The sequence below is a fragment of the Lethenteron reissneri genome, chromosome 42, assembly GCF_015708825.2.
Source record: "Lethenteron reissneri isolate LAM-NWPU_2019-01 chromosome 42, ASM1570882v1, whole genome shotgun sequence".
Classification (NCBI taxonomy): Eukaryota; Metazoa; Chordata; class Hyperoartia; order Petromyzontiformes; family Petromyzontidae; genus Lethenteron; species Lethenteron reissneri.
This window is the reverse complement of record NC_083820.1, coordinates 12025217-12051867: the sequence shown is the minus strand read 5'-3', so window position 1 is coordinate 12051867 and position 26651 is coordinate 12025217. Positions and strand designations below refer to the sequence as shown.

The 26651-nt window shown below is 48.7% G+C and overlaps 1 protein-coding gene across 3 annotated transcripts in view; it reads left to right on the top strand.

Annotated features, from left to right (window-relative positions):
• The window catches only part of LOC133353075 (regulating synaptic membrane exocytosis protein 1-like), a 74754-nt gene that overhangs the window by 34471 nt on the left and 13632 nt on the right, over nt 1–26651 (top strand). For 2 of the 3 annotated variants that reach the window (XM_061569180.1, XM_061569181.1), the window contains 13 exons: nt 3898–3997; nt 6109–6232; nt 8323–8369; nt 8998–9107; nt 11304–11434; nt 12065–12236; nt 12916–13066; nt 13984–14052; nt 16387–16573; nt 17662–17784; nt 22804–22919; nt 24648–24760; nt 25947–26113. In XM_061569180.1, coding sequence (XP_061425164.1) covers nt 3898–3997; nt 6109–6232; nt 8323–8369; nt 8998–9107; nt 11304–11434; nt 12065–12236; nt 12916–13066; nt 13984–14052; nt 16387–16573; nt 17662–17784; nt 22804–22919; nt 24648–24760; nt 25947–26113 — 1610 coding nt within the window. Of the gene's footprint in view, nt 1–3897; nt 3998–6108; nt 6233–8322; nt 8370–8997; nt 9108–11303; nt 11435–12064; nt 12237–12915; nt 13067–13983; nt 14053–16386; nt 16574–17661; nt 17785–22803; nt 22920–24647; nt 24761–25946; nt 26114–26651 lie in introns of those variants that run through there. The other variant, XM_061569182.1, reaches the window with a different exon arrangement.

Below are 26651 nucleotides of genomic sequence, written 5' to 3'. Positions count from 1 at the left end.
TCCTCTATCTATAAGTGTGTGCCAACTCCTTAAAGGCGAAAGTCGCCAGCGAACCTTAAAAAGTCTCTAGATATCCCCGGACATTTGATCAGGATACAGGATCCTCAGTACGCATCTGAACTTAGTTCTAAATCTGCATCATGTCTTCATCCCAGAAAGTACATTTTTGTCGCGAGGTAATCATCATACCTCATAACATTATCGCTTGGCAAAGTTGGCAACACTTTGTATGTCCGGTGTGACGCCTTTTGTGCCAAACTTTACTCAGCCGTAAGTTTTAGAAAAATGCTCGCACCCGCGTCCTGCACGCAGTCGAGTTTGCTCGTGGGTTTTGCGTTCCACCGTAAAGTCAGGACGATGCCTTCGAGGAGTTCACCGCCCTCGTTGTCACGTCTTAGACGTGGACAGGAGAAAGCTCCGTCACGACTTCCCAGTCGCAGTGTGACCAAGCTGATGGACACGGGAGACACACACCTTCTCACGAGCCACAAGCTGCTGTCGGCCTTTGAGCCGTTGACCCCCCCCAAAAAAAAATACTTATTGTTACACCCCCAGAGTGGCAGATGCTAACGATGATTTTTTTTGGCTGGATTACAAATATGTGATAGCGGGATCGTTGTGGTTGCTTTTTTTACGTATTATCTCGAATGGTTTTATTCATGAGGGGGGCTGGAGTATGTTTCATAGAGGATATTGTTTTGGGAAAAAGACGAATGTGATGTGAAACATCTGGGTTATTTGAAAACGCAAATGAAAGTGTGTCTATAAAACAGATGGTATCTCTGCTCGCCTTCTGCACTGAACCATGGTGGACAGTGCCCATGCTGGACTTGGTCCCGTGGTGGACAATGCTCATGGTGGACACTGGTAGCGTTTGATATCCCAAGTGGTGCCGAACAACCCGTTGACTCATGGGGCTGTGCAGAGTGGAGGAATCATCAAAGCAACGGACTGCAGGATTATCGCGGTCAATCTGCATTCGGCAGCTCTCTTAAAAAGTACAGGCAGCCAAAAATATAGCGACGCGATTAGCCCCGGGTGAAACAGATGGTTGTGCACATATTGGTCATCCAGAACATAGTAGAGAGAGAAATCTTTATTATCAGTCAGAATCCATCCAAACGTTGAACCGCAAAACACTCAACACCCAACAAAACGCTTTGATCTCGGTTTAAATGTGATCCGGTTCCATATTGGAGGAGCAGTGGTGCGGTGGTCAGCGCGCTGCACTATGAAACTCGGCGACCTGGGTTCTGTTCCCAGCCCTTCCCCAACCCGCGCTCTGACCAGGGTGGCGAAGTATGGTCACAAAACCTCCATGGCCGGCACGCCGTGGGGAGGCCTCACCCAGGAGTGGATTGACAAAAGGCTGTGAATTATTATTGTATTAAATATTATTATTTAAGTTCAATATGTTTATAGACATCTTCTATATATAAAAGGGAAATGTGTGATTATGTGTGTTTGTTCAAAATGTTTAGCGTACTTCCCGACATGCAACAAACTTGAAATTTGCCATGTGGTTATTTTCCAGACTGTACACCGTGCAAAAATGATCAAAATATACTTTTGTGTTTTTTTTGGGGGGGGCTCAATAATGCATATTTTTTGCACGGCAATTGAGCTGTGACGTCACATCTGTCACGTGACCCGCTTATGTGGAAGCGTCATGCATTGTCGCGTAGTGGTTAGCGCGCTGCGCTACGAACCCGGCAACCCGAGTTCGATTCCCGCTAACAGCCACCAGCGGTGACGATTATTTGAACCGGTCCTGGGCCTCCCCTAGGTCAACTCAGCCTCAAACGAGTAACTGGTGTGGTGTGTGAACATCGCCACTGGGGGGCCAAAGGCGGCCGGGCGTGTTGAATCCAAGTCCCGGGTGAAGTCGGGTAGTAAAGCTAGTTTGTTATAAAAGGTAAACTTCAGTGTATACTCAATCGGATACATGAATGAAGTTTCTCAAACCCGCCCCCCGCGCTTCTGTCCACCCAGCAGTATAAATGTTATTCGATTGGCAAAATGCATGTGTTGGGGTAACTTTAGGTCCTCCCACATCTCCCAAGACGCCTTGGCCATCGTGGTGAAGTCGGACGAAATTCCCCTCCCTCGTGGAGGGGTTCCGTCTGGAGCTCTCTGTAGTGCAGGCCCTTCCGGCAGCAGTGGCGTCAGCAAGCAGTTGCAGGGCTACACCTTTCACTTTTTGTTCCACCTTGACATATGCATGTAATACGTGCGCAATAAACGCAGCCTCTCGTCTGCCGCCGGAGGTTATGGGCCGTGCGTACAGATTCCCTACCAAAATACCGTGCAGGTACAATGGCGATTTGTCATTTTAATTTAACCCCCCCCCTCCTTCCCCACTGGGGAGATTTGCCTGGCTCGTGGGTTGCCACAGTGTATCAGGAGGCTTAGCATGAGATCGATATCTAATTAAAGCTGATTAGATGGGAGCAGGTTGCTGAGTGCGTCTCTCTCTAGACCATCTGGCAAAAAAAATGTAGAGCACCAGCACAGGCAAGTGCAGGGAGTGGCGATACTGTTCCCTGAGTCTGCAGCAAACCTCCACTCCCCCTCGTGCCCTCCGCATTGCACAAGCACAGGGACGCTCCCACGAGACCGAACCACGAGACGCCGTCGGCTTGGCTTGCGAGGCGGCTAGGCGGTGTCCGCCACGTGCCCTAGTTTACGAGGATCGTCCTCTTGTCGAGGAAGCTGCCCACTGAAATCCGTCGGTCTTCCCGGGACGTCAACAATCCCGGGTCTTGTTGGTTGTGTAATCACTCACCTCTCGAGACGCGGAGTTCTCCCCTCCAACGGTACCGTGAGATGTTCTTCTGCCCACGATATGTCCATTTTTGTACCTCCGGTGACAACGCTATGGCCAAGTGATGACAGTACAAAAATGCATTCTTGAATCTGTCTGTGTGGCGTTTTGAGTGTTACTGTATTGAATGTGTGGGTTTTCTCCGGGTATTTTGGTTTTCTCCCCCAGGCCAAATGTTCAGGAATGGAACTGAACAAACAATACAGGGCCCGTCTGAGAATTCCGCTATCGTTATTATTGTTAAACATGAATGCCTCGACGAACCGTGCCTGAGTGCTCTTCCTTTGCACTGGCAAAGTGAGCTTTCACCAATAATTTTATTTGCATTTGGACGGCCCCCTAAGTTCACCAGGAGAGTATTGTAACTCAATTCATCATCATCAGCCATGGTCAATCCACTGCTGAATGAAGGCTTCCCCAAAGGTGGTGGTAGCTTCGGGAGACCTTTACATAACTTAATTACGTACAGTAAAATACATAACAGACATTTTGTGTTGAGGTGATTCTAAATGTCCCCCAGTGTATGAAGATATTATATTGAAAATAACGAATGGCTTTTCTTTGATGCTACTGGCAGTGGCTTTTTGTGCTTGGCATGGGACCCTGGCGCAAGGAATTAAATGGGTCCATCCAGCCTTATTGCATGACCTTGATTAAATAGGGGGGCATACAAAAACTCAGGGGCAGAATGAGTAACGAGATGATCTGTGTTTGTCGGGCCTTCTGCTGTAGCTCTCACACCCTGTGTATATGAGCAAAGGCTGCGATGCCCCTCGCTTAATTATACTAAGTTTAGTATATTGTCCAGCCCCTTCCAACCATTGCAAATGGTTTGTATATCAAAGGAGTTGACTCTGAACATTTAGAGGGCAGGCTGAGTCCTCAGCTGGTGGCTCAGCTGTTCCCCTACCGAGCACCAGGCCCCAGTCACAGTTCGCCGCGCTGTTCCAGTCCCGCCGCTATGCCCCTTGAGCCCCGCGGGTCGTGGTGCAGCTTACCTCGATAGCTGCTCGATGACTCGCTGGCCCTTGTTCCGCTAATAGAGAGTTGTTTGCGACGTTGTCTGCTGCCAGGTGGTCGGCGGGAAAATGACCGAGTCTGGGAAACTGTGCGCGTTCATCACGAAGGTCAAGAAGGGCAGCCTTGCCGACATCGTCGGTCACTTGCGTGCAGGTAAACCGGATCGGAAGTTGATGCATCGCACACGCGCCAGGGCATGAACATTCGGCGATATTAATGTCGCATTGACGGACAGCGCTCACATTGCTTGGGAGGCATGACACGCATTCAACGAAAACGCGCCCTCACCTCGCAAGACGCTGAAACGTGCCAAGCGCGGCTCCACGGCAAAGAGCAACCTTGCGAGAGAGACGTTGCTTGCGCATTGGCCAGCCAGCCCGCACAATCACATGCCCACACAGCGCATTTGTTTTCCTATTAACTAATTTAATCTGTGAGTGGAGTGTTCTGGTTGCAGAACAGAGTGTTCCAGGCACTGCATCATGAGAATTACACGTACAGTGAACTCGTAAGAGGCAGGGTAATGCAGTGGCGCTGCCTGTAATGGCACATGCGCCAAGCCCCACATTCGCAAACGTCAAAGTGATCTCCTGCGCACGCGAGCAGCCAGGGTGGTGCTCACCTCTCGTTAACAGCTCTGTGCTTGCCGTGGGAAATCCACATTTCTATTGCGGGGGTGAGTCTATCCATAGGACAACCACTTTTGACTTCTTCACAACGTGTCAGCCTATCGAACCCATGGGGCGATTTTGGCTGGCTGAGTCAGCCCCGACAATCGGGATTTAAATGTTCAACCCTTCCGACCGCGAGCCGCTCGCTGTACCGCCGAGCCGCATCCCAGAGTCGCTCCCGAGCCTCGCACACCAGGCAAGCCGCGTCGTCGTCGTGGGTGCGATGCTTTGGATTAGGGCTGAACGATTTGGGGAAAAGATCTAATTGCGATTTTTCTGATAGATGTTGCGATTGCGATTTGATTTGTGATTACAATTTTTTTAAAGTCAAGCTTCTGTTCAATATTCACTGTGCAATAGATTTAAAGCATGTGATGGAGCATTACCACACGATAACATCAAAATATGAACTGCTCTTTATATTCTAATGCAAGGATGAGAACTTAAAAGATATGAATTGCTTCCAACATGTTTTTATTAAAATGTTTTAATTGAAATAGAACAATCAAACATATAACAATTGTTAAGTTAAATAAATAAAGTTATAATCATAAAAAAACAAAACAATTCTAATAAGAAAGTAATAGGACTCTTCAAATCGCAAAAAAATCGCAGGCTTTGCAATTTGCTAATCGCATAGTTTCAAATTGCTATTTTGGTTTGAAATCGATTAATCGTTCAGCCCTACTTTGGATGGGAAGACGAAACACAACATTCCTGTGGCCATGTCATTCGAAGCGGGCTCCGCATTGTGATAGGGGTTTTACATCTTTTCAATCCAGATCTTCTCATCTTTTATCAAAGGCCTCATATATGTTCTACCGTGATGGGCTTGTAGCTGGTTTGTTTAATGAGATAGCAGACTTTAATGTCACAGTCAAGCATGTCATTACAGAAAGATTGTATTTTATATTTTTTTACGCTTTCCAACTTAGTCTGAAAATGTCTGTCGGCCTGTCTGTAATGGGGGCACGTTAGCTCGAGTCAAGATGATCCAAGAGTAACACAACTTTTGTATAAAATAGTTTTGCAATTAGGGACTAAAAGAAAACTGGCCAGATTGATTGAAGGTGTTGCCCAAAACCCATAGACAATTCCAGTGTGTAAATGACCCTCCCTCTTGCAGCCTGGCTGGCTGAGGTGCAGCCTTCCCTGCAGAGCCGCTATCCCAGCCCATCGCCTGATCGCCGCCTACACACGCACTGCTTCCTGCAAGCACTTCCATTATTATCACTCATAGAACACGTCTGAGAACAAACGCATGTTGGGAAGCATCATGTGATCCATGCGTATGCATTATTATTATTATTATTGTTTTTACAATTTATAGCCGTATATTAATCCATTTCCAGATAGGGACGTCCCGGTGCCATGTCGGTCATGGAGCTTGCTGAACCTTTGTCCGCCAAGGTGCAGGTTGGCGATAGATAGGTAGGCAGGGACAACCCAGGCCCGGCTCGGGTATCACTCGCCACTAACGTCATGTAAATGTAACTGAGGAGGCCAATGTTGTTCAACGCTAAATCGCTGACCCCCCGACGCGGCCCCCAAAACAACGTGGCGGGCACTAACCGCGGCGCCACGTGCCACCAGGGGACGAGGTGCTGGAGTGGAACGGGCAGTCCCTCCAGGGGGCCACCTTCCAGGAGGTCTACAACATCATCTTGGAGTCCAAGCCCGAGCCGCTGGTGGAGCTGCTCGTGTCGCGACCCATCGGGTCAGTGAGCGCGCCGCTCCGACAGGCGTCGCGCGTCCACAGGAACAGAGGGGCTGTTTGGCCCTTTCAGTCGTCGTCGCTGTTGTTGTTGTTGGTGATGGTGAAGGGAGGGTTTAAAGCAGCCTGATAACCCCTCCAGTTTACATCGCAAAAATATACCGCGTGATAGTATTCAGTTTAACACGTAGGCTTTCGCGACCATTATCATCGCGTAGATATTTACGCGATCTAACCCAAAACAAACTCTGTTATGGGTGACAGTATTCGTTTGCTTTTTGATGACACGTTACATACACTATCTAATTTATCGTAGTGCGTTTCATATATATGATATTTTGAATGTTCAAGTGTAAGTTCTCGACCACCGTTATCTAGTGTGCACTATATTCTAGTACCGTAATATGTGCATTTGTCATCACGGTGTATCACAGTGTTGAATGTCTCAGGGCCGTGCAATGGATTCTCACGTTTCTTGTTGATTACTTGAAAACAATTCACTCGGCCCTGTTTATTGTCTTGTCTGATGGTTCAGGCCTCATGTAAGGGTCAGCTCAAGTCGTTTTTACTTGCAGGCTTTCTACGAGGAAACAGCATGAACCTAATAACCACAATCAAAAGTTGTTATTTCATTTGCAATTAGGGGGAGCGGAGATGTCCACTTTTCGACAAAAGTGGACTTGCTGTTTCCTGTTGGACAGTTTAAATGTTTCTGCGTCTCAGTTTCTTGGGTTTCCCTCTCAGCTTCTTCGATGTCCCTCTCGATTTCTTGGGGTTATCCCTTCGAGTCTTGGCATATTCACAACGTTTCTGAGTTGGTCTCTCACTTATCTGAACATTTTAGATTGACATGCACGGTGATATATGGTGTATTCTGCTGACATTTATTTACATGTACAGCAAAACCTTCTCTCGCGCAGATTGAGCTATCGCGGCTTTGTGGTTTCACTACAAATTTATTGAGGTGCAGAGTTCGCCAATCGCGCCCCTATGGCTGGGCCATTCGCGGTTGACCGCGAAATTCCTGTACGCATCGTAACTGCACCTGCTCGCGATGACGCTGCCGCGGAAGAATACACGCGGCACCGTCTTATCTCCGTGTCGTCCTCCAAGCAGCCCATCACGGGTCCCAGCCTCCCACGCCACGCGGTGTTCCCAGCCTCCAACGAGGAGGCAGTGAGATTCAGTCGAACGACATTTCTTCTGATAGTGTCAGGGCCGGATTAAGGCACGTGGAGGCTTCAGGGGCTGCAGCTCAGGGGCCTCCGCCAGCTGGAAGGCCTCCAGAGATAAAGCGAAAAGTAATTTCACTTGCGAATGCTGAATTTTATTTGTTGTTAGCCTTGTAAAAATAAAATGTATTTTTCTTTAACTTTGTTTTCCTTTTGAACATATTACTGGGGGCCTCACAGTACCTGCAGCCCAGGAGCCTACACAATCTTAATCCGGCCCTGGAGAGCACACACTGCTGCCCACGGACACGTGTACAGCAGTGTGCGCTACGTAAATGTTTTAATTGCAAACATTTACCATACTAGTTATATTTAATACTAGAGTTTTTTAAATCATATTTTACATTCTAAATACTTCCTGTTTAACGTTTGGGTTGATTTAGGGTCACATAAAACAACAGGGCGCGTGGGTGTCACATTCTGGACCGTGAACCAGACCTGAGTTTTCCCCATAATACCTTTGAGTTAGCGCATCGCGGAATTCCCGGTTGCTGCTATTTTCAAGAAGGTATCCCCCACCGTGAGGGTTTGCTGTACTGTGTAACATCTTGTAGTCAGCACGGCTTGATGAAGGGAGAATCAGGACATTTTGAAATGTTGTCCGCCACTGATGTTAGCCGTGACTGAAATCAAACTCCGTTCGCCACGTTCATAGTGCAGTGAGCCAACCACTCACATCAATGGAACAGAAATAATAATGATAATCACATTTCAAATATGACAAATCAGTTGTCTTATTAAGTATTCGTACTTGTATGCTTTTCTCACGTGACATAGCACAGCAAGTGGGAGACAGCCAGGGCAGGAAAGCGAAACGCTCACACATTCGCTTTGTTGTTGTCTAACATCTGCCTCCTACAGAGATCTGCCTAGAATACCGGACGGCACACATGGACACCAAGAGTCAAGTAGGCGAGACTTTAAGTTCTTTAGAAAATTATTTATTGTTTCCCAATTCACGACCTCCACACCGCCGCACACACATACTGGGCTGATCCCAGTGATGCTAAAATATCACGCAAGTCGACGTTTCCAATCACTTCTGCCTGCTTATCTACTAAAGCTCAGCTCGTGGATGTCTCTATTGGATTGTGAGCTTAACACGCAGGTTTTCGCGGCCAATAATATGATTCATAAGCGATGTTTTGGCGAGGCCACGTGCTAATCTGGCCAAATTTGTGTCGCAATTCAATCCGCCACCGGACACGGCCACACAAATTAATTTGTCATGTGCACAGCTTTCACTGAACCAGTTATGATTGTGTCAGCTTACTGGTAATGTGAAGGGCAATTCTCGCAACTGAATCTGGCAGCGAGATTCAAAGTTTCGCTCAGCATCAGGTCAGAATCCAGGAAATCAGAATTGCTAAATTCAAGAATTGTTCTTCAACTTGTCGGTTGGCGGAGGATCTTACAACACAGATTTGGCCAGATCATTACATGGCCAAAACCAAAAATCTATTACGGATGATGGATATTTATCACTTGATGTGCAAGGCAGGGGTTGTGACGATGACACGTCTGTTATCACGCCAGGCTCCAGCTCCTTTGAGTCTCAGAAGCTGGAGCGGCGCTCCATCTCCCTGAACACGCCCACGAGCCCGGGACTGCGAGACGTCCCGCAGACCATGCCAGGGCGGCTGTCCGTACGTCTGCCCTCTCGTGCCACACTTGCTTTGCTGCTCACCGTATATGCTCCTCGCGCATAACGCACATGACCGTCATCATGGTGAGAATGCTTACACTGTATAATAATAGTATAGGGATGTAATGGTCTGCAATGCAGAGATTCGCCGGTTTGATTAGATCTCCTGGCGCGGCGGTTGAAGATTGGTGCACGTTTCTTAACCGCCACCACCTCTGGCCACCCGGCAGTGTAAAGGGGTTCACCGCAGTCAGAAGTACATGTGTGGTGGGGTAAAATGTGGGTACCTCCACATCTCCCAAGGCAATTTTGAATCTAGATTGAAAACTCATTTCTCTGGAACTGCTTTTTGTGTTTAGTTTGTTATCCTTCCCCCGCACCTCCGAGTAGCACGGTTGGCTACGTACGGTGCGAAAGAAGTTATACACACATATGGCCAGCATGAAAGAGTAGGCCAAAATATCTTACAGAAGGGCTCTATAGAGCTGCCTCGAGTGGAGGCCCTTCTATCGGCAGTGGTGTGAGCAAGGGATTACCTTGCATTCATTATTGTTCATTTTTGTTGCTATGATGATGATTTTGCTTACATATCTATTTTCTTACATTATTGTTCGTTAGATTTGTTACATCGTCATATTGTTCACATCTAAAATGTACGCGCGTTACACTTTTTTAGTATATTTCTTAAACAAATATTCTTCCTGCACTATTCATCCTTAAATCTTTCATTTGAGGTAATTGTGTTTAGAATCTGGGCCACCTCAACAATGTTACATAAGCATTTCCCAGCAAAAATATCTCGACATAATAACGTGTGTCCTTTCACCTCGATGCTGTTTACATAATATTTTCACAGAATGCACAATTCTTGATGCATGATTTTACAATCGCTCTCTTCCCGCCCCTCATTATTTGACCCGGAAAATGAATTATATAAGCGCTGCACCGTAAATTTTCGCGAGATATGTGGTGATGCCGGGCCCATTATTCGTCAGAAGCAGGCCGTGCTTTCTCAGCTATTAGCAGCGAAGAATACAGTGCAATTAATCACACTAACGGGCACGTAATGGTGGCAGCAGTTCAGGGAGCTCAGCTCATTTGAGCTTCCTAAGCCTTCCTGAGAATCACTTAATTGCTCGATGGTTTTCCCTGCTAACACTCGTCTCGTGCACTTTAATGATAATGATCATAATTTAGATTTGTACCGCGTCTTAATACTAGGAGCATCTCAACACGCTGTACAGAAACAGTTTATGTCAAATAATATGGAGGAAACAACAACAAATATATAGAGGATATCCACAGCGATCCACATGAGCCCTACCACTTAAAGTTTGCTTTGCTAATGAGACACAAGTTTGCTTTGTTTTTTTTACTTCATTACGTCCATCATTTTCTTTATTATTATAATTATTATGCTGCACCATGAAATGTCCAAACTGTGTTGCCCCATTTGTGTTTTCGCTACAACATTTGATTCTATTTATAATTTATATATCACCGAACACAATGCATGCGGTGCAACTAGCAGCATGGATGGCTACACCACAGATTACAATAGATGAGCAGGTTCGTGCGTAGTGAACTACACGGAGGATCTCCGCACCTCTTGTGGCAGACTAAGCTCAATACTCTCCAGAGGGCCTCTCTGGAGGCCCTTCCACGGGCAGTGTCGTAAGCAAGCAATTTCAGGGCTGCACCTTTACTCTTCATTGGCAGTGTTTTGCAATGAGGGTCTACCGACATCGTCCCTCGCTTCGGTGGTGGCGAGTGGTTTGTCCAGAGGTTGGGGTTCAGAGTGCGCCACAGCGGTTGTTTATTTTCAAACGTTCCTATTGAGGTGGACGCACGAGCCCCCCACAACGCGCCGGTGTTTTCTCGTGGGGGGGGGGGGGGGACAGAGAAATCGCGAGGGGGAGGGGAACGTCCCGGCGTACCTGGTGTCGAGGTGTGGGGCTCTCGGTGTCGACCCTGAGGGTGGAGGGTGGGGGGGAAGAGGGGTGGGGAGAAAGTGACCAGCATCACAGGGGTACATCGGGTGTGTGTGGGTGGGGGGGCAAAGGGACACACGCTACAGGCGGCTTCATGTGTTGGGGTAAACAGGAGTAGTTTTTGTATTCCCGAGTGCAAGGCCCCCCCCCCCCCCCCCCCGGTCGCTTGCTCATGCGTGGGCGACGTGTCTCCGTGCTTGACGCAGATCAAGCTGTGGTACGACAAAGTCGGCTTCCAGCTGGTGGTGACCACCCTCGGAGCCACAGACCTGCCGCTCCGTGACGATGGGCAGCCGCGCAACCCCTACATCAAAATCTACTTTCTTCCAGACCGGAGGTGAGAACCACAACCCTCCTGGCTTCGGTGAGGGTTTCCTCCTGGATTGACCTTATCACGTGACTGCCCACCCTGAATGGTGCCACCACAGAATTTGTACTGCTCACCACGTAGTCCCGGAAGCGCGATGATGGCCTGCACGGTGGGTTACCTGTCCGAACACTGTCCAGGCTCAGTTTTTGTACCAGATAAAAGGGTAAAAACCTATTACTATATTTTGCTACTGTTAAATGAGGTCTCATAGTGTAAATGCTTAACCCGAGCTCTCAATACTCTGATAGTGAGCTGTTTTTGAGTTGTACGCCTTCTGGCGTCATCTGGTCCAACACCAATGGCTCTAAGAAACGCCGTCTCGGGTGTGGACCAATCAACTTCAAGGATAGTGCATATCATTATCAGAGTTGTTACTTTTTTTGCATTTTGACTGCTTGTGTTGTGGTTATTGCAAACATGATCCCTTGTATAAAGGTGTCAGTTTTAGTACCAGATAAAAGGGTAAAACCCTATTACTACTTGGGACGTCGTTCCGAACAACACGCTGCACAATACTAAAAAGCGTCGGAGTGCCGTACAGCGCCACCGTGAAAGCCTACGCTGTGCGTTCTCACCGGTGATGCGTGCGTCCCACAGCGACAAGAGCAAGCGTCGCACCACCACGGTGGGACGCAGCCTGGAGCCGCAGTGGAACCAGACGTTCGCTTACTGTCCCGTGCAGCGGCGGGAGTTCCGTGAGCACATGCTGGAGCTCACGCTGTGGGACCAGCAGCGATCGCCGGGGGAGGAGAGCGTCTTCCTGGGAGAGGTGCCGCCACAACGCTCACCCGCGCTCGCTAGCATGCTCACCCTTGCTCGCTCGCACACATGTAGTGCTGAACCTCTTTAACCTGCTGGGTGGACAGATGCGATGGAGGGGGGAGAGATTTAAGAAACTTGTCACCTGTGTATCGCAAGTTAAGTGTTGCCAACCGTTACGCCACTGTGCACGCATTTCGTTAACGAGGGTCTTGTGACAGACATTTCATCTGAAAGTGAGAGAAATCATCTGAAGTTAGTTATATTGAAAGTTACAGCAAAGAAACAGTTTGCTATGTTAGATATCTCAAGGGGTTGTCAATTCATTATGTGTTTCAATCGTTTAAGAATCTCTAGAGAAAACGAATCTAAATTTATATTTTCACGTCACATTATTTATGCTAACATTAACCTTGACCTTCTGTCTGCACTAATCTTTCATCCAAGGTCCAGCTCTACGATTGGGTCTAAAAATATTAGCCCTCAACTAAGAACTAACCCTGTCATTAACCTTATACCTATTTATAACCCCAACCCATTGTCTTAACCTAACCCAGGCCCAGATCTAACCTTAGACCTCCCCACCCATTAGCCGTTGCCCTACGTCTCACCCTTACTCCTCACCCTCAACCCGACACCACCCCTGACCCTGTCTTCCCCGAAACCGAAAAACTCCCGACCCTTCGCAGATCCTCATAGAGCTGGAGACAGCCTTGCTCGACGACAACCCTCATTGGTACAAGCTGCAGACGCACGACCTCTCGTCGCTGCCTCTTCCCCAGCCCTCGCCGTTCCAGCCACGCAAGCATGGCCAGGGGGACAACGGGCGCAAGCTGCAGAGTGGGTGCCACCGCCCCCCGCCCGCCTGCCCGCCGTCCGCATAGCGCACCTGGGTTTCGAACGGGGGATGCGGAGTCGGTTCGGAAACAGGAGCGGTGCATCACAAAGACAAAGGCCTCCCTCCGTGTAGCCTACACGAGCTGCTGTGGGGCAAGTGCTGTTAGCGAGCCTCCTACGAGCTCTGGTCCACAATGGAAGGGGAAGCACTTTGCCGCTCACTCTACAGATGAGAGTGTATTTCGTCACTTGAAGGCCAAACAAACGTTCTTCATGACCAAATTTAAAGGTGATGGTTTTTTTGTACAGTTGTTGGTGGCTGGACTGAGACCATCTGCTCGTTATACGTAAGATCCGGGTTTATCCGCAAGCGGCTCGGTGAATGAACCGAGTTCACGAGTGGCGACCCTGATTCCATCCCGGGATCTCAGTGGTGCCGGTTCAGGATTCTGACCCCTGAGCGATTCCGTCTTGCCTTGCACATAATCACGTGAGGCAGAGAGCGCACCTATAACCTACAGAGCGCACCTATAACCTACAGAGTGTACCTATAACCTACAGAGTGTACCTATAACCTACAGAGCGCACCTATAACCTACAGAGCGCACCTATAACCTACAGAGCGCACCTATAACCTACAGAGTGTACCTATAACCTAGAAAGCGCACCTATAAGCGAGAGAAAGTACCTATAAGCGTACTTATAGCCAAGAGAGAGGAAAAGGTACTCTTAACCAATAATGAAATGAGGGATAGGTAATTTTCGAAAAGACTGCAAACATGTGCCAGTCAATTTATTTCCGATTGCACTGCAAATTGCCTTTTGTCAATAGCATTAAATATTAAGCGGTGCACGCGGTGATATGCATCATTACAAATGGACAGCACTGCTTCCACTGTGTCCCGTTTGCGATGTTTCAGGGTCACAGCGCATCGATGACGACATGTCGGACCAGGATTACAACGACGCCATCGGAGTGGTGTCCACAGGTAACCGCAGGTCGCCACTCCTGGTAACGAGGCTACCCCTTGTCTGTTGCCTTCTCATTCGCTTGAACGAAGCGAACTTGAGACTTGAACATCACCGCATGCTCCGCAACAAAGCCAGCGACATAAACGGGCGCGCTGAGCCGTCGATGGGCAGGTCACGTCCGGTGGGGTGAAGTGTGGGGTCAGTCCCACCTCTTCAGAAAATATCACCAAGATCAGTGCCTCTCAACGTTTTTCAATCCACAGCACTCACTTCCAACGACTGACGGCCGTCTAATGGAGAGGGTGGGATGTGGGGGAGGGGGGGGAGTGTGTGGGCTGGACCGGCCACTGAACAGCACGGAGAGGTGGTCTGTCTGAGCTTGTGAACAGCGATGTTCTTCCCTTTCCTATAATTCCGACGATACTGCGGCACACCTGGGACTACCGCGGAGCACCGATTGCGAAGCGCCGCTTTTGTTCAGGTGCTTTTTTAATTCTAGAGCTCCGTCTTTTGGAAACCCTCCCACCCAGCAGTTTCGTGAGCAAGCAACTGCAGCGCTGCACCTTTACGTTTTTACAATAGAAACCGATCCATCACAGGACCCAGCAACGTGGGCCATGGCCCTTGGGAGTGAGCACAATGAAGGCAGCGCTTCCCGCGAGTGACGGCTCACTCCAATTAAATGCCCCCACAGCTGCGGCGGTCGCGCATTTGCCGATTTTTGTACGCAAGTGGTTTGTTTACCGTGCCTATAATTTGCACTGCTATCGTGTTGTTGTCTTGTTTATTTTGTGCAACGTTCTGACCTGCCCCAACTGGATATCTGTGAAGAAGAGTTGTATAGATCATCTGTTCCTCCGGTGTAAATATTCAGATTCTGGCTCGCTGTTCGAATTGGGCAGGCCTCCCTAGTTATCACTGCGGGTGTTTGGACCGTACAAGAATGTAACGTTTCATCACAGTGCACGTCAAAGAGCCTATCATGTGATTTGCGCCATTGTGGCGAGATGTTAACTACCTCGCCTGGTATACAGGAGGTCGTGGGTTCGATCCCGACTCTCACGCCTGTATGTTTGGAGTTTGTATATACTCCATGTGGTCGCGTGGATAATACTATCGGTCGTCTGGTTTTTCCCTCCATATTTAGAATCAACGTGCGTTTAGAGTATTAGGCTGCTATAAATGTCCACGTGATAAACCACTTAGTTGAGCTGTTATTTATGGCCAGGTCGCTTCTGAAAAAGAGCCAAATAGCTCAGTGGGCCTTACCTGGTATGATAAAAAAGTTTAAATAGTTTAGTTTTCGCCCTGGTGCAAGGAGCCATGTAGATCCCCACATCGAGTTTCCCCTTTGCCATTGTGTGCCAGAGTAATGGTCCAAAGTCGGCAAATTTGAAAAAGATTGTCTCGAATTAATCAATTGGTATTACACTCGGCGGCATCACTCCCTACCGGCAGACTATATATCCGACTGTGAAACACAGCAACACCTTCATCCGTGATGGTCCTAGGTTACGATGATGATGATGATGATTATTATGATTAATTATTGTGCATCGCAGTGCGTGGTGTTCGTAAAACCGGAGTGCGATGCCACTGCCTCTCTGATTCAGTCCTGCCAAAGTGATATAAATAACGAACTCTCCGGGTGAAACACGTGTAGGAATGGGAAGTAACGTGTTATTTCAAGCTGTGTTGCATTACGACTGTAAAAAAGAAAAATGTTCCTGCGAAACTTGCAAATAGCGGCGACTGACTTCGAAAGGGGGTTGAATTTTATCAGATTCCTGCCAACAGCACCTCTGAGAAAGGGGCATAAAACGGCACTTGGAGTGCCCAATCAGGGTCAAAGGAACATCATTTAGTCCAAAGCAGCTCCTCAAATCAAACTTAAATATCCTCCAGTCTCATACCTTCGAAGATACACATGTTTGAGCCGGAATAGCACGTGGATGAGTGTCCACCATGCATAATAGGTGTCATCAGCTGCCACGTGTTATCATAATAGGTGCCATCAGCTGCCACGTGTGGCCAACACAGGACATTCCAGCTTATATCCGTTTTTGTACTGTGCCTCATATGCTCCTACATCTATGCCCCACTTTTACCAACTCGCACTGACTGACCAGCATGGTGAAGGATGGTCCAACAACCTCCTTGACCCACGAGGCAACTGGGAGGGCCCTCATCCAGCAGTGGATTGATCATTGCTGATGATTATAGCGGTCACAGGGCCGTGCGTGCGTGCGCTCGTACCTCGTGTCTACGACGGCTTTGTTCATCGTGGCTGACGTCGACGACCGTCACCGTGACCTGTAAATGACCGACGCTCGCGTCCGGTGCCGTGCCAGGAGGGGGGGGCGCGGAGTGCCGGCACGGCGGCAAGGAAGGACGGGGGGGGGCGAGCGGGGGCGGGGGCCTCCACCCGGAGCCCCCCACGGCGCCGCACCACCGCTCGCGCTCCATGTCGCCGCACCGCTCCGAGGGGGGGGGCGGCGGCGCTCCGCCATCGCGCTCGCCCGGCATCCAGCAGCAGAGGTGGGGGGCAACGCTCGCACGGGGAGGGGGGTTGTGGAGGGGGGTTGTGGGGGGGGGGTTGTGGGGGGGGGGAAGAGGCACCCCCACAACTGTGGCGCCCCTGGTGAACCGCTCACATTCACATGGGCAGCCAAATACACGCAGTCACCGCACGGCGCACACGCGGTTAATGTACACACATTCACACATCACACACATGGTTAACACACGTTCACGCAGCACACACACCATGTACACATTCACACAGCACACACACCATGCACACATTCACACAGCACACACACCATGCACACATTCACACAGCACACACACCATGCACACATTCACACAGCACACACACCATGCACACACACCATGCACGCATTGACGGAGCACACACGCGTTTACCGTGCACACCGGTAGCTTCCGCAGGGTGTCTGCACCTCTGGAGATGCCGAGCTGTGTGTGGGACCAGCCCCGCATCAGGGCTTCATTTAGGCGGAGTCTGTCCGGCTCAGCGGCCTGGAATAGTATGTCCGTACTTGGCACACAGATGCTGCCACGGTATAATGGGTAGCACACTGCATCTCCTGGGGGGCAGTTGAAACAAAAGGTACGAGATTCCTAAGTCCCCCTTCCACTGTCCATCCAGAAGCGTAATGGGTACACCGCGGTTAGTCGATCGGCAAGTTGCGTTTGGTAGGGTTAAGTGTTAGTGCTGCCAATTATTTCAAGACGTCTGGCCAGCATGGAAGAGTACGCCACATGCTCTCGAGGGCATCCCTAGAGTTCCCTGTAGCGAGGGCTCTTCTGCCAGCAGTGGCAAGAGCCAGACAATCCAGGGCCTCGCCTTTACCCTTACATCCAGTATACCAATCAGGATGACTGCGGCCATGAGCCACATGCGTTCTCCAGTTTAACGGCGACTGAGACATTCGGCCCTGGTTCAAAGCCCCTAGGGACCACTTCAATGTCCCCTGGTCAACGATGGGTCTCGAATTAGGGGGTTATCCCACAGTGGAGAGTCAAGTCGCGTTTGGCTAACATAAACGTTTAGCTCGAGTGCAACCACCACCAGCTGACCTGATGCCTCTGCCGTTCTGACACAGGAGCCTCGACCAGGTGATCCCCAATCGACGCTCGCGCTCGCCTTCGCGCCTGGAGAGATCCGCCCCCCGTGGGGACCGGCAAAGGGCGGGCGAGGGGCCGTCCTACCCCGTCGAGAGGAACAGGTAGCACCCAGTGGCAGACATCACCTGTGTGTGTGTTCGCTTGTGTATGTCCCGTGCGTAAGTTCGGAGAAATTCCAAATCCAAAGGGAGGGCAACGTCACCGGCCAACCTTTTTGCTGTGACCTGTGAACTCTGTGGAAGAGGTTTTCTTCCCCAAAAAGGTCTAGCCTCGCAACTGCAGGCAAGCGCTTGATATGTAAGACAGAGAGATATAAGTGACCGTAAGACGTCCATTCCAGCGTACAAGTCATGCATATAGTTAGTTTTTTTCGGTAAAGTCCCGTAGGTAAAAAAATTTAAATTTAAATTAATAAAAGTAAAATAAAAATAAAATAAAAATCACGACGTTTCGGAGGGAACACAAAAACCTAAGAATATGAATCCTTGCAGTCACGAAAGCTTCAAATCTAGAATCATGCATATAAATTATAGAAGTACCGTGACACATCATCGTTTGTGTGAAAATTGTACACAATCCCTGACACCGACACCATCGTACCTTCAGCAGCCAGGTCGGGGGCAGTCGATCCAGCAGGCAAACTAGACGAGACGCAGGATCTACCTTGATGACGGTAGGCCTCACCTTGCCAGTCGCTGCTCTCTGTGCCCAAGGGCGGTCCCGCGGTGGGCTGAGTGGCGAGGCCGAGGGTCCTGTGAGCGTCGAGGTCACGCATGGTGACGTCTCCGTCATTGGAAACTCACTCGGTCAATGTCGCCAGCTCGACAAGGAAAACACTCCACACCTGTGAAGTACTTTATCTATGAAAGCTGTTGGGAGTAGTTCAGTGTGGCATGTCCACTTAACTGGTTCGGTTATAACTTGGTTCTCCTCAATTTGAACCATGTGTCGGTTTTCTCAAGCCACAGTCAATCGAGAGGGCCCGTGTGATGGCGGTCAAGTATAATAAGTCCGTCTGGCCAACACGGAAGAGTGTCCACACACACTCTGGAGGAGGGGCTCTCGAGAGCTTGCTGCATTGGAGGCCCTTCCGCAAGCCATGGCATGAGCAATTGCAGGGCTGCACCTTTACCTCAATAACTGTTACTCTCGGCTTGGTCGCTGTAGGCAAGAGGGGTAAGATCAAATTCACATGAAAGGAAGGCAGCGTCTGCATCCTGAGATGATTCTCAGGATGACCTTTTGCAACCTTCTATACCCAAAAACATTGACCGGTAACTCCAAAGACAAAGATACAAATACACAGATATGCGCACTGTACATTACACGCACGCATATATTATTCATAAAACGGTAATAACACCGCCGTGCAAATTTGCGTGGGTTAGGTAATTCCGCAACAACGTATAGGCACGAAGCGCGAAGCTTTACCGCTGAATAATGAGCACGAGCGAAGACCGCAATATTGTTCTCATCTTCGTCTTCTTGAGGCTGCACGTTCCCCCAATTTCCCAGAAGGGCCTCCTCTGTGTTGGCAGCGAGCGCTGCCGAGAGCACCGCCGGGCGTCTCTGGCGGCGGCGAGCTAATGGATGATGAATGACGCCGCGATAGTGGCCACCCTTGAGAAAACTTAACCTTCCCGTGGGATTTCAAGGCGGGCGCGTTCCTTGCCGCGTTGGCCGCCAAGTGCTCGCGCGGCCGTGCTCGGTACGAAGCTTCGTGGGCGTCAGCACTGCTTGGGCAATAACATCACGCCCCCCGCGGCTCCCGGCGAAGTAACATCGGCCTCGGTGTTGTTTTTTTGTTGTTGTACGTCGCGGAAACTGCGGCGGGCGGAATAATTTTAAATATTTAATCCGCGCACTAAAAATAATGCGGCGCTAAATGAGAGCGCCGCTCGACGCGGCCGCGATTCCATGGGAGGATATTGCCTCCGTTGTGTTTTCATTAGGTTATGTCCCCACAGCTGCAAAAGGGACATTTGCAGATAATCGAGTCAGATTACTGAATAATGAATAAGCACATTACCGGCTTGTGCAGGCGCTGCAGTGGACATGGCGTGTATGATTCAATTTCAGCGCTCAGCGCATATAGGTTTACAATGGAGCCACTTCTGGGTAAACTCTGGAGAATTAACCCAAGTGTTAAATGCCAATGGATTATTAGAAAATTTAACTGATTCAACGTTTTAACTCATAGAACTGTTGTGGTTATTTCTGTCCAGCGAGAGTACGTTCCAGTAAGTGTATATATACACATATGTATATATATATATATACACATACGTATATATATAACATGGAGTTTATTTATTTTAAAATGAACAGAGACTAAACGTGTAGGTTGTTACCGCGCAGCATTGTGGGAGGTGCGGCCTTCATCCAGCGGTGGATCGACCATGGCTGATGATGATATTGATGATGACACGTGCAATATTTTGAGTATTTTAAAAACCTCATCAGAATGACAAAATGAATAAAGTCCAATATTTAATTAATAATTTCCCATATTTATTGGATGAAGCGCTCTTCATGGTCATGGAGGCTGTTTAACCATACTTCACCCTGCTGGAGCAGTGCATGGTGGTGAAGGGATGCCCCAAGACTGGTTCAGACTTGCCTTACCATTGACTTTAGCCACGATCGGGAATCGAACTCGGGTGTCTGAGCTCATGGTGCAGTGATTCAAGCTGCCACATCCATGACCATGAAACACAGACATTATTTTTAAGCATAATAAAGGTTTTTTGGGTTAGATTGGGTCAATAGAAATGTGTCGTTAAACCCAACCCGCCCCCATCCCGACACAGACAATTAGTAAAGTTTGAGATGACAACAAAAAGTGCCATCCCCCCCCCACCTCTTGACTGACACGGCGTGAAGAGGCCCTTCGTCCAGCAGCTGATTGACAAAGTGCTGTCAACTGTTCTTAGTTTATTAACGCAGCAGCTCGCACGTAATTGTATTTCCTCACACCCTAACGGTAAGTAAATAAAGAAATAACCCGCCATCATACGGCACATGCCAACTATTATTAATGGATCATGAAAAAATAACACACGGGGGAACTGACATCCTTGGAGAAAATAAAATTAAAGTTATTCATCTTTTCTTCTGTCGCTCAGGCTCCACTAGTCTCTGCGTCCCATTTCCTTGTACGATCCTGATAAAGGCTTGTCACCGCTGAGTTGACAAGCCTCTACCCCTCCCCTCCCATTCACCGTCATTATCATTCCTTAAACATTAGTCCATCAGAATGTACGACAAGGTTATTGGGCACTGTTGTTAATCTAATTTTTTTCGCGAGGGCCAAGAGAGTGGTTTAAAACCTCTTGCTGCACATTCGTTCTTGTATTTACGGTACGCAGGCGACATTTGAATGAATCTTCTCGTGCCGTCGTTACAGATGTTCATTTTCACGGATCGTCAAAAAAAAACTGTGAATATAAAAACGAAAGTTGCAGCACAAATAACAAATCTCGCGACGAAGCCTTCCGGGCAGAAAATACTGAGAAGTGAAGAACGCGTTTTATACCAAAGAACATTACATCTTCCTTATTTTTGAGTTTATAATGTTGAACGTGGCAATGAATAATAACATCTAAGACAATAACATTAGCTGAGACATTAATATTGCTATTTGTCATTTAGGAACGAATTGAATCGTGTGGCCCCCGGTTGGGTTTGATTACCGACTCACGCCGCTCTCTGTGCAGTTTGTGTTCTCTCTGTGCAGTTTGTGTTCTCTCTGTGCAGTTTGTGTTCTCTCTGTGCAGTTTGTGTTCTCTCTGTGCAGTTTGTGTTCTCTCTGTGCAGTTTGTGTTCTCTCTGTGCAGTTTGTGTTCTCTCTGTGCAGTTTGTGTTCTCTCTGTTCAGTTTGTGTTCTCTCTGTTCAGTTTGTGTTCTCTCTGTGCAGTTTGTGTTCTCTCTGTGCAGTTTGTGTTCTCTCTGTGCAGTTTGTGTTCTCTCTGTGCAGTTTGCGTTCTCTCTGTCAGTTTGTGTTCTCTCTGTACAGTTTGTGTTCTCTCTGTGCAGTTTGTGTTCTCTCTGTGCAGTTTGTGTTCTCTCTGTACAGTTTGTGTTCTCTCTGTGCAGTTTGTGTTCTCTCTGTACAGTTTGTGTTCTCTCTGTGCAGTTTGCGTTCTCTCTGTGCAGTTTGTGTTCTCTCTGTACAGTTTGTGTTCTCTCTGTGCAGTTTGTGTTCTCTCTGTTCAGTTTGTGTTCTCTCTGTTCAGTTTGTGTTCTCTCTGTGCAGTTTGTGTTCTCTCTGTGCAGTTTGTGTTCTCTCTGTGCAGTTTGTGTTCTCTCTGTGCAGTTTGTGTTCTCTCTGTGCAGTTTGTGTTCTCTCTGTGCAGTTTGTGTTCTCTCTGTGCAGTTTGTGTTCTCTCTGTACAGTTTGTGTTCTCTGTGTGCAGTTTGTGTTCTCTCTGTACAGTTTGTGTTCTCTCTGTACAGTTTGTGTTCTCTCTGTTCAGTTTGTGTTCTCTCTGTACAGTTTGTGTTCTCTCTGTACAGTTTGTGTTCTCTGTGTGCAGTTTGTGTTCTCTCTGTACAGTTTGTGTTCTCTGTGTGCAGTTTGTGTTCTCTCTGTACAGTTTGTGTTCTCTCTGTACAGTTTGTGTTCTCTCTGTTCAGTTTGTGTTCTCTCTGTGCAGTTTGTGTTCTCTCTGTACAGTTTGTGTTCTGTTCAGTTTGTGTTCTCTCTGTACAGTTTGTGTTCTCCCTGTGCAGTTTGTGTTCTCTCTGTACAGTTTGTGTTCTCTCTGTGCAGTTTGTGTTCCCTCTGTGCAGTTTGTGTTCTCTCCCCCTGTTCTGCATTGGGCTCCCTCCGGGTTCTTCGGTTTACTCCCACACACACACCATGTAGCCGGTATTGGCCAAACTTCCCGATGCCTAACAAATTATCAGCAAATTTCTCCGTTGGGATTACTCATTGCCACATTGACCTCCTGTAAAAAAAAAAGAACTTGGCAGGACCCTCTTTAAAAAAAGGCTCTTAGTGAGGCTTTCTAGGCTTAAAATTAACAGAATAATAAATAAAAATGGTTTGAACCATGGGCGGTTGATGATGGTGGTGGTGTTGGTGGTGATGGTGTCGTTGTTGATGTCTTGAACCACAGGCCGGCACTGCGCTGCAGCCCGTCGCGGGCAGCGCCGGCGGCAGCGGCGAGTGAGGCGCCTCCTGCCGCCTCACGCCGGGGCCGGCAGCTGCCCCAGCCGCCCCCCAAGGACCGCTGTGAGTCCCTGCACGGCCTCCCCCACCCCCACCACCGCGGTGAGCTGACGGAGCTCAACGCGTTTTGCCGACAAAACACTCACCCTCAAAGAGCTGAAGAGTTTTTCTTCTGTCACGTGGCATTTGGAAAGTAACGCGCCGAGTTTATAACCACGCTTAGAGTCGGAAAGCCATTTGATGGCGTCTGGGGTCGTGAGTTGGATTCCATTTGTACCTGCCTGCAAAAGCGTGTGTGGGGGTAATGATGTATGTATGTTGAACCTCTTTCGCACCATACATTACCAACCGTTTTTATGATCTCTGATGTGAGTAATGACCTGCGGTCTCAGGCTGCAGTTGCAATGCGACTCGCAAAGACTCACACAGAGGTGCACAGACTCACACAGACAGCCATAGACAAACCGACTCGCATAGAGACGCCGAGACTGATATACAGACCCAAAGACTTCCGTAGAGACTTCTAGACTAATACGCTCACACGGATATGCGTCGGCTCGTGTGAAAACCTACACCACAGACTCGTACTACAATATATAACACAAGGTGATGCTCTTCGCCGCAGTCACTCTCAGTGACTCCTCCACTCCCCACTGACGCAGGAGTTGGCTGCACCTCCCATGCGCAGTTCCAACATTGTGGTTCAGTGCAGTTTAGTGTCTGTGAGACAACGGGGAGCCGGCTACTTCCTCGGTTAGTGATTCACATCCACTTGTTCGTGACATCGCACATTGAAAGCCGGAGTAGACGTGTCTCATCGAGGAGTGCTCATCTCTATTGGCGGCCCCTAAACCGGTGATGGAAATTCCACATTCTCGTGGCGGGGGCTGTCTAGTCCATAGACAGAAATGACAGACACCGTTGACACATCCTGCCAAGTGGTCGTTAACCATGTATCAACTTCACAAGCAAAGGCCTTTGTTTGCTCACACAGCCGCTAGCGGAAGGGCCTCGATTAGAAGGAACTCTTGAGGGTATTAGGCCTACTCTTCCACACTGGTCAGATGGTCTTGGAAGTGATGGAAGTACCCACACTTTACCCCACTACATATGATCTGGAAATAAACTGTGTCTTCTCAAAGTGAACAGTAATACACACGTATCTTCTTGGTTCTTTCGGTAAAGTCACGTAGAATGAAAGTAATAAAATAATACAAATAAAACATTATTTTATTATTTCTATTCTACGTGACTTTACCGAAAGAACCAAGAAGATGAATCCCTGCAGTCACGAAAGCTTTAAATCGAAAAATACAAACGTGTTTTACTTGCAGACCTGACAAGCCCCCTTCACTTTGTTGCCATGGTTATAGGTATCAGTATCCTTGCTTAACTTCTTAAATGCGTTAATGTTGTGAAGGATGTGGGGGAAAGTGTCGTGACGACGATGTCAAAGGGATCATTAGGCCGGAGGTTTTTTTTCCAGCAATTTGTTTTTCAAAAGGAGACACTTGGCTTTGCTCGTCAGCGTGACAATAATCCCGCGACATAACGACTCGCCGACAACAACTTTAATTACCACCGTCGGCCCACTCGATAGTTCTTTTGGAGAGAGAGAGAAAAACAATACATTATTTTTGTGTTTAATTACAGCTCACGGTCGATTAACCGCGCTGGTATTTGCGAGGATTTACGACACATCTAGTGCGCACCCCGCCGCCCATTTCCCCCGCATTTCCGCCGTGAGCCGTCGTGGTGTCGTCGTGAGTCGTCGTGTCGTCGTGCCCCCAGCCGCGCCGGAGGCAGAGGAGCGAGCGCGGCAGATGAAGCTCAAGATGAGCAAGTGCAAGAGCGCCACCATCGCGTGCTCCGGTCGGGACCTCGAGCGGGAGGTCTACTCGAAGGTGACGCGCTGCACACGCCGCAACGACACTCGGGCGCCTTTTGCTGCTATTGTTAATATTCATAACAGTTAGGTATTGCTAATATTACCAACAATTAGGTATTGTTAATATTAACAACAATTAGGTATTGTTAATATTGACAACAATTAGGTAGTGTTAATATTCATAACAGTTAGGTATTGCTAATATTCATAATAATTAGGCATTTCTAATATTACCAACAATTAGGTATTGTTAATATTAACAACAATTAGGTATTGTTAATATTCATAACAGTTAGGTATTGTTAATATTCTAAACAGTCAGGTATTGTTAATATTAATAATCATGAGGTATTGCTAATATTAACAACAATTAGGTATTGCTAATATAAATAATAGTTACGGTTATTTATCCAGGAAAGGCCTGCTGAGTCCCAGGACTCTTTTTAAAGAGGGTCCTGCTACGTTGGGTTTTTACTTTAAGATATTTTAGGAAATTAATGAGTTTATACGAGTGGGAGGAAACTCGACCATCAACAATAACGTTCAGCCCTCCGTCAGTCGTCTGCTGGATGAAGGCCTCTCCCATGCTAAGTTGGTGCTGAGGGTGGTTTGAACCGTGCTTTGCCCCGCTGCTCGTTGCGGGTTGGTGAAAGTGGGGAGCGTAGATGTTGTGGAAAAGTCCAGTTCAGTGGCTTGTCGCTGCACTGCTGTCTGCCTAGAGTGCAGAGCCGCATCAGCCAGCAACCCCAGGTTGTATGCATGGCGCTCGCCCATGTAAGCACCTCTAGGCCTATCTCTGCTTAGCTTCCGTGATGAGATCATGTCGAGCATATACTGGGTGACTGGGTAGAGCCATCTATGAATTGACACGTAATTTATTTCTACATTATGGAGAATTATGGATGAAAAGACTGCACGATGTTCCTTCCCACTCCTCCGCCATTCATTCCATCCCAGCTCTGCCACCCCCACAAACACACAGCTGCTTATTGAGGTTCCGCGCTCTGCTCAGTGTTGCCAACTCTATAAAGCGGAAGGTTACCGCGCACACCTCAAAACGTCACCAGATGTCACAAAATTACACCTAAAATCATCAAAGATGTCTCTAGGCAATTCAGCAAGTGCCGCACTTAACCCGGCGACGCTGGCGCGGTGCGACGTTTGTCGCTCTCGTGTGCCCTCCCGCCCCCCGCCCCGCGCAGTGCCGCCCGCCGTACCTGCGCAGCACGGAGGTGGCGTCGGGCCGCTCGTCGGACAGCGAGGCCAGCGACCTGTCGGGCCTGTCCCCGACCAGCAGCGGATCGTGGATCAGCAGCACCAGCTACATGTCGGTGCAGTCGGAGCGCCTGCGTAGCGCCAAGCGCATGAGGTGCGGACGCGGAACGGCGCACGCGACGTCGTCGACAGAAACGACGACCGCGCGTGCGTGCGCGTGTGTGCAATGGGGAGCAGGGGCGAGTGGGATATACGACGGATCTTTGTCTTTGAAAGGGCAAGTGGTCTGGCACCAGCTCAGTAGCCAGCAAAATGTTAGCGCCAGTCCTGCTTCGTACACTAACCGTAATCAACTAGCCAGCCAAACACTCGTACGATTCCTGCGTCTAACACGCGCCAGCCAACCTGCCGATTGAGCGTTGCTGAATTAATTTACGCTGTTGGGTGGACAGACGTCGGGGGGCATTGAAGGAACGTGTCTGTTGTGTCAACTGCCGCGCCGGCGACCTCTGGATTGCAAGCCCAGTGTGCTAACCATTACACTACGGGCATAATTAAAGACAGAATGATTGCTGCTTATCGACGATGAAGACTGATCCCATCAAACAAATATTAATATTACAATAATTAAACACGCTATCATGTACGGAGGATGCTTACGGCCTGCTTGCAACAGGGACACATTTCCCGTG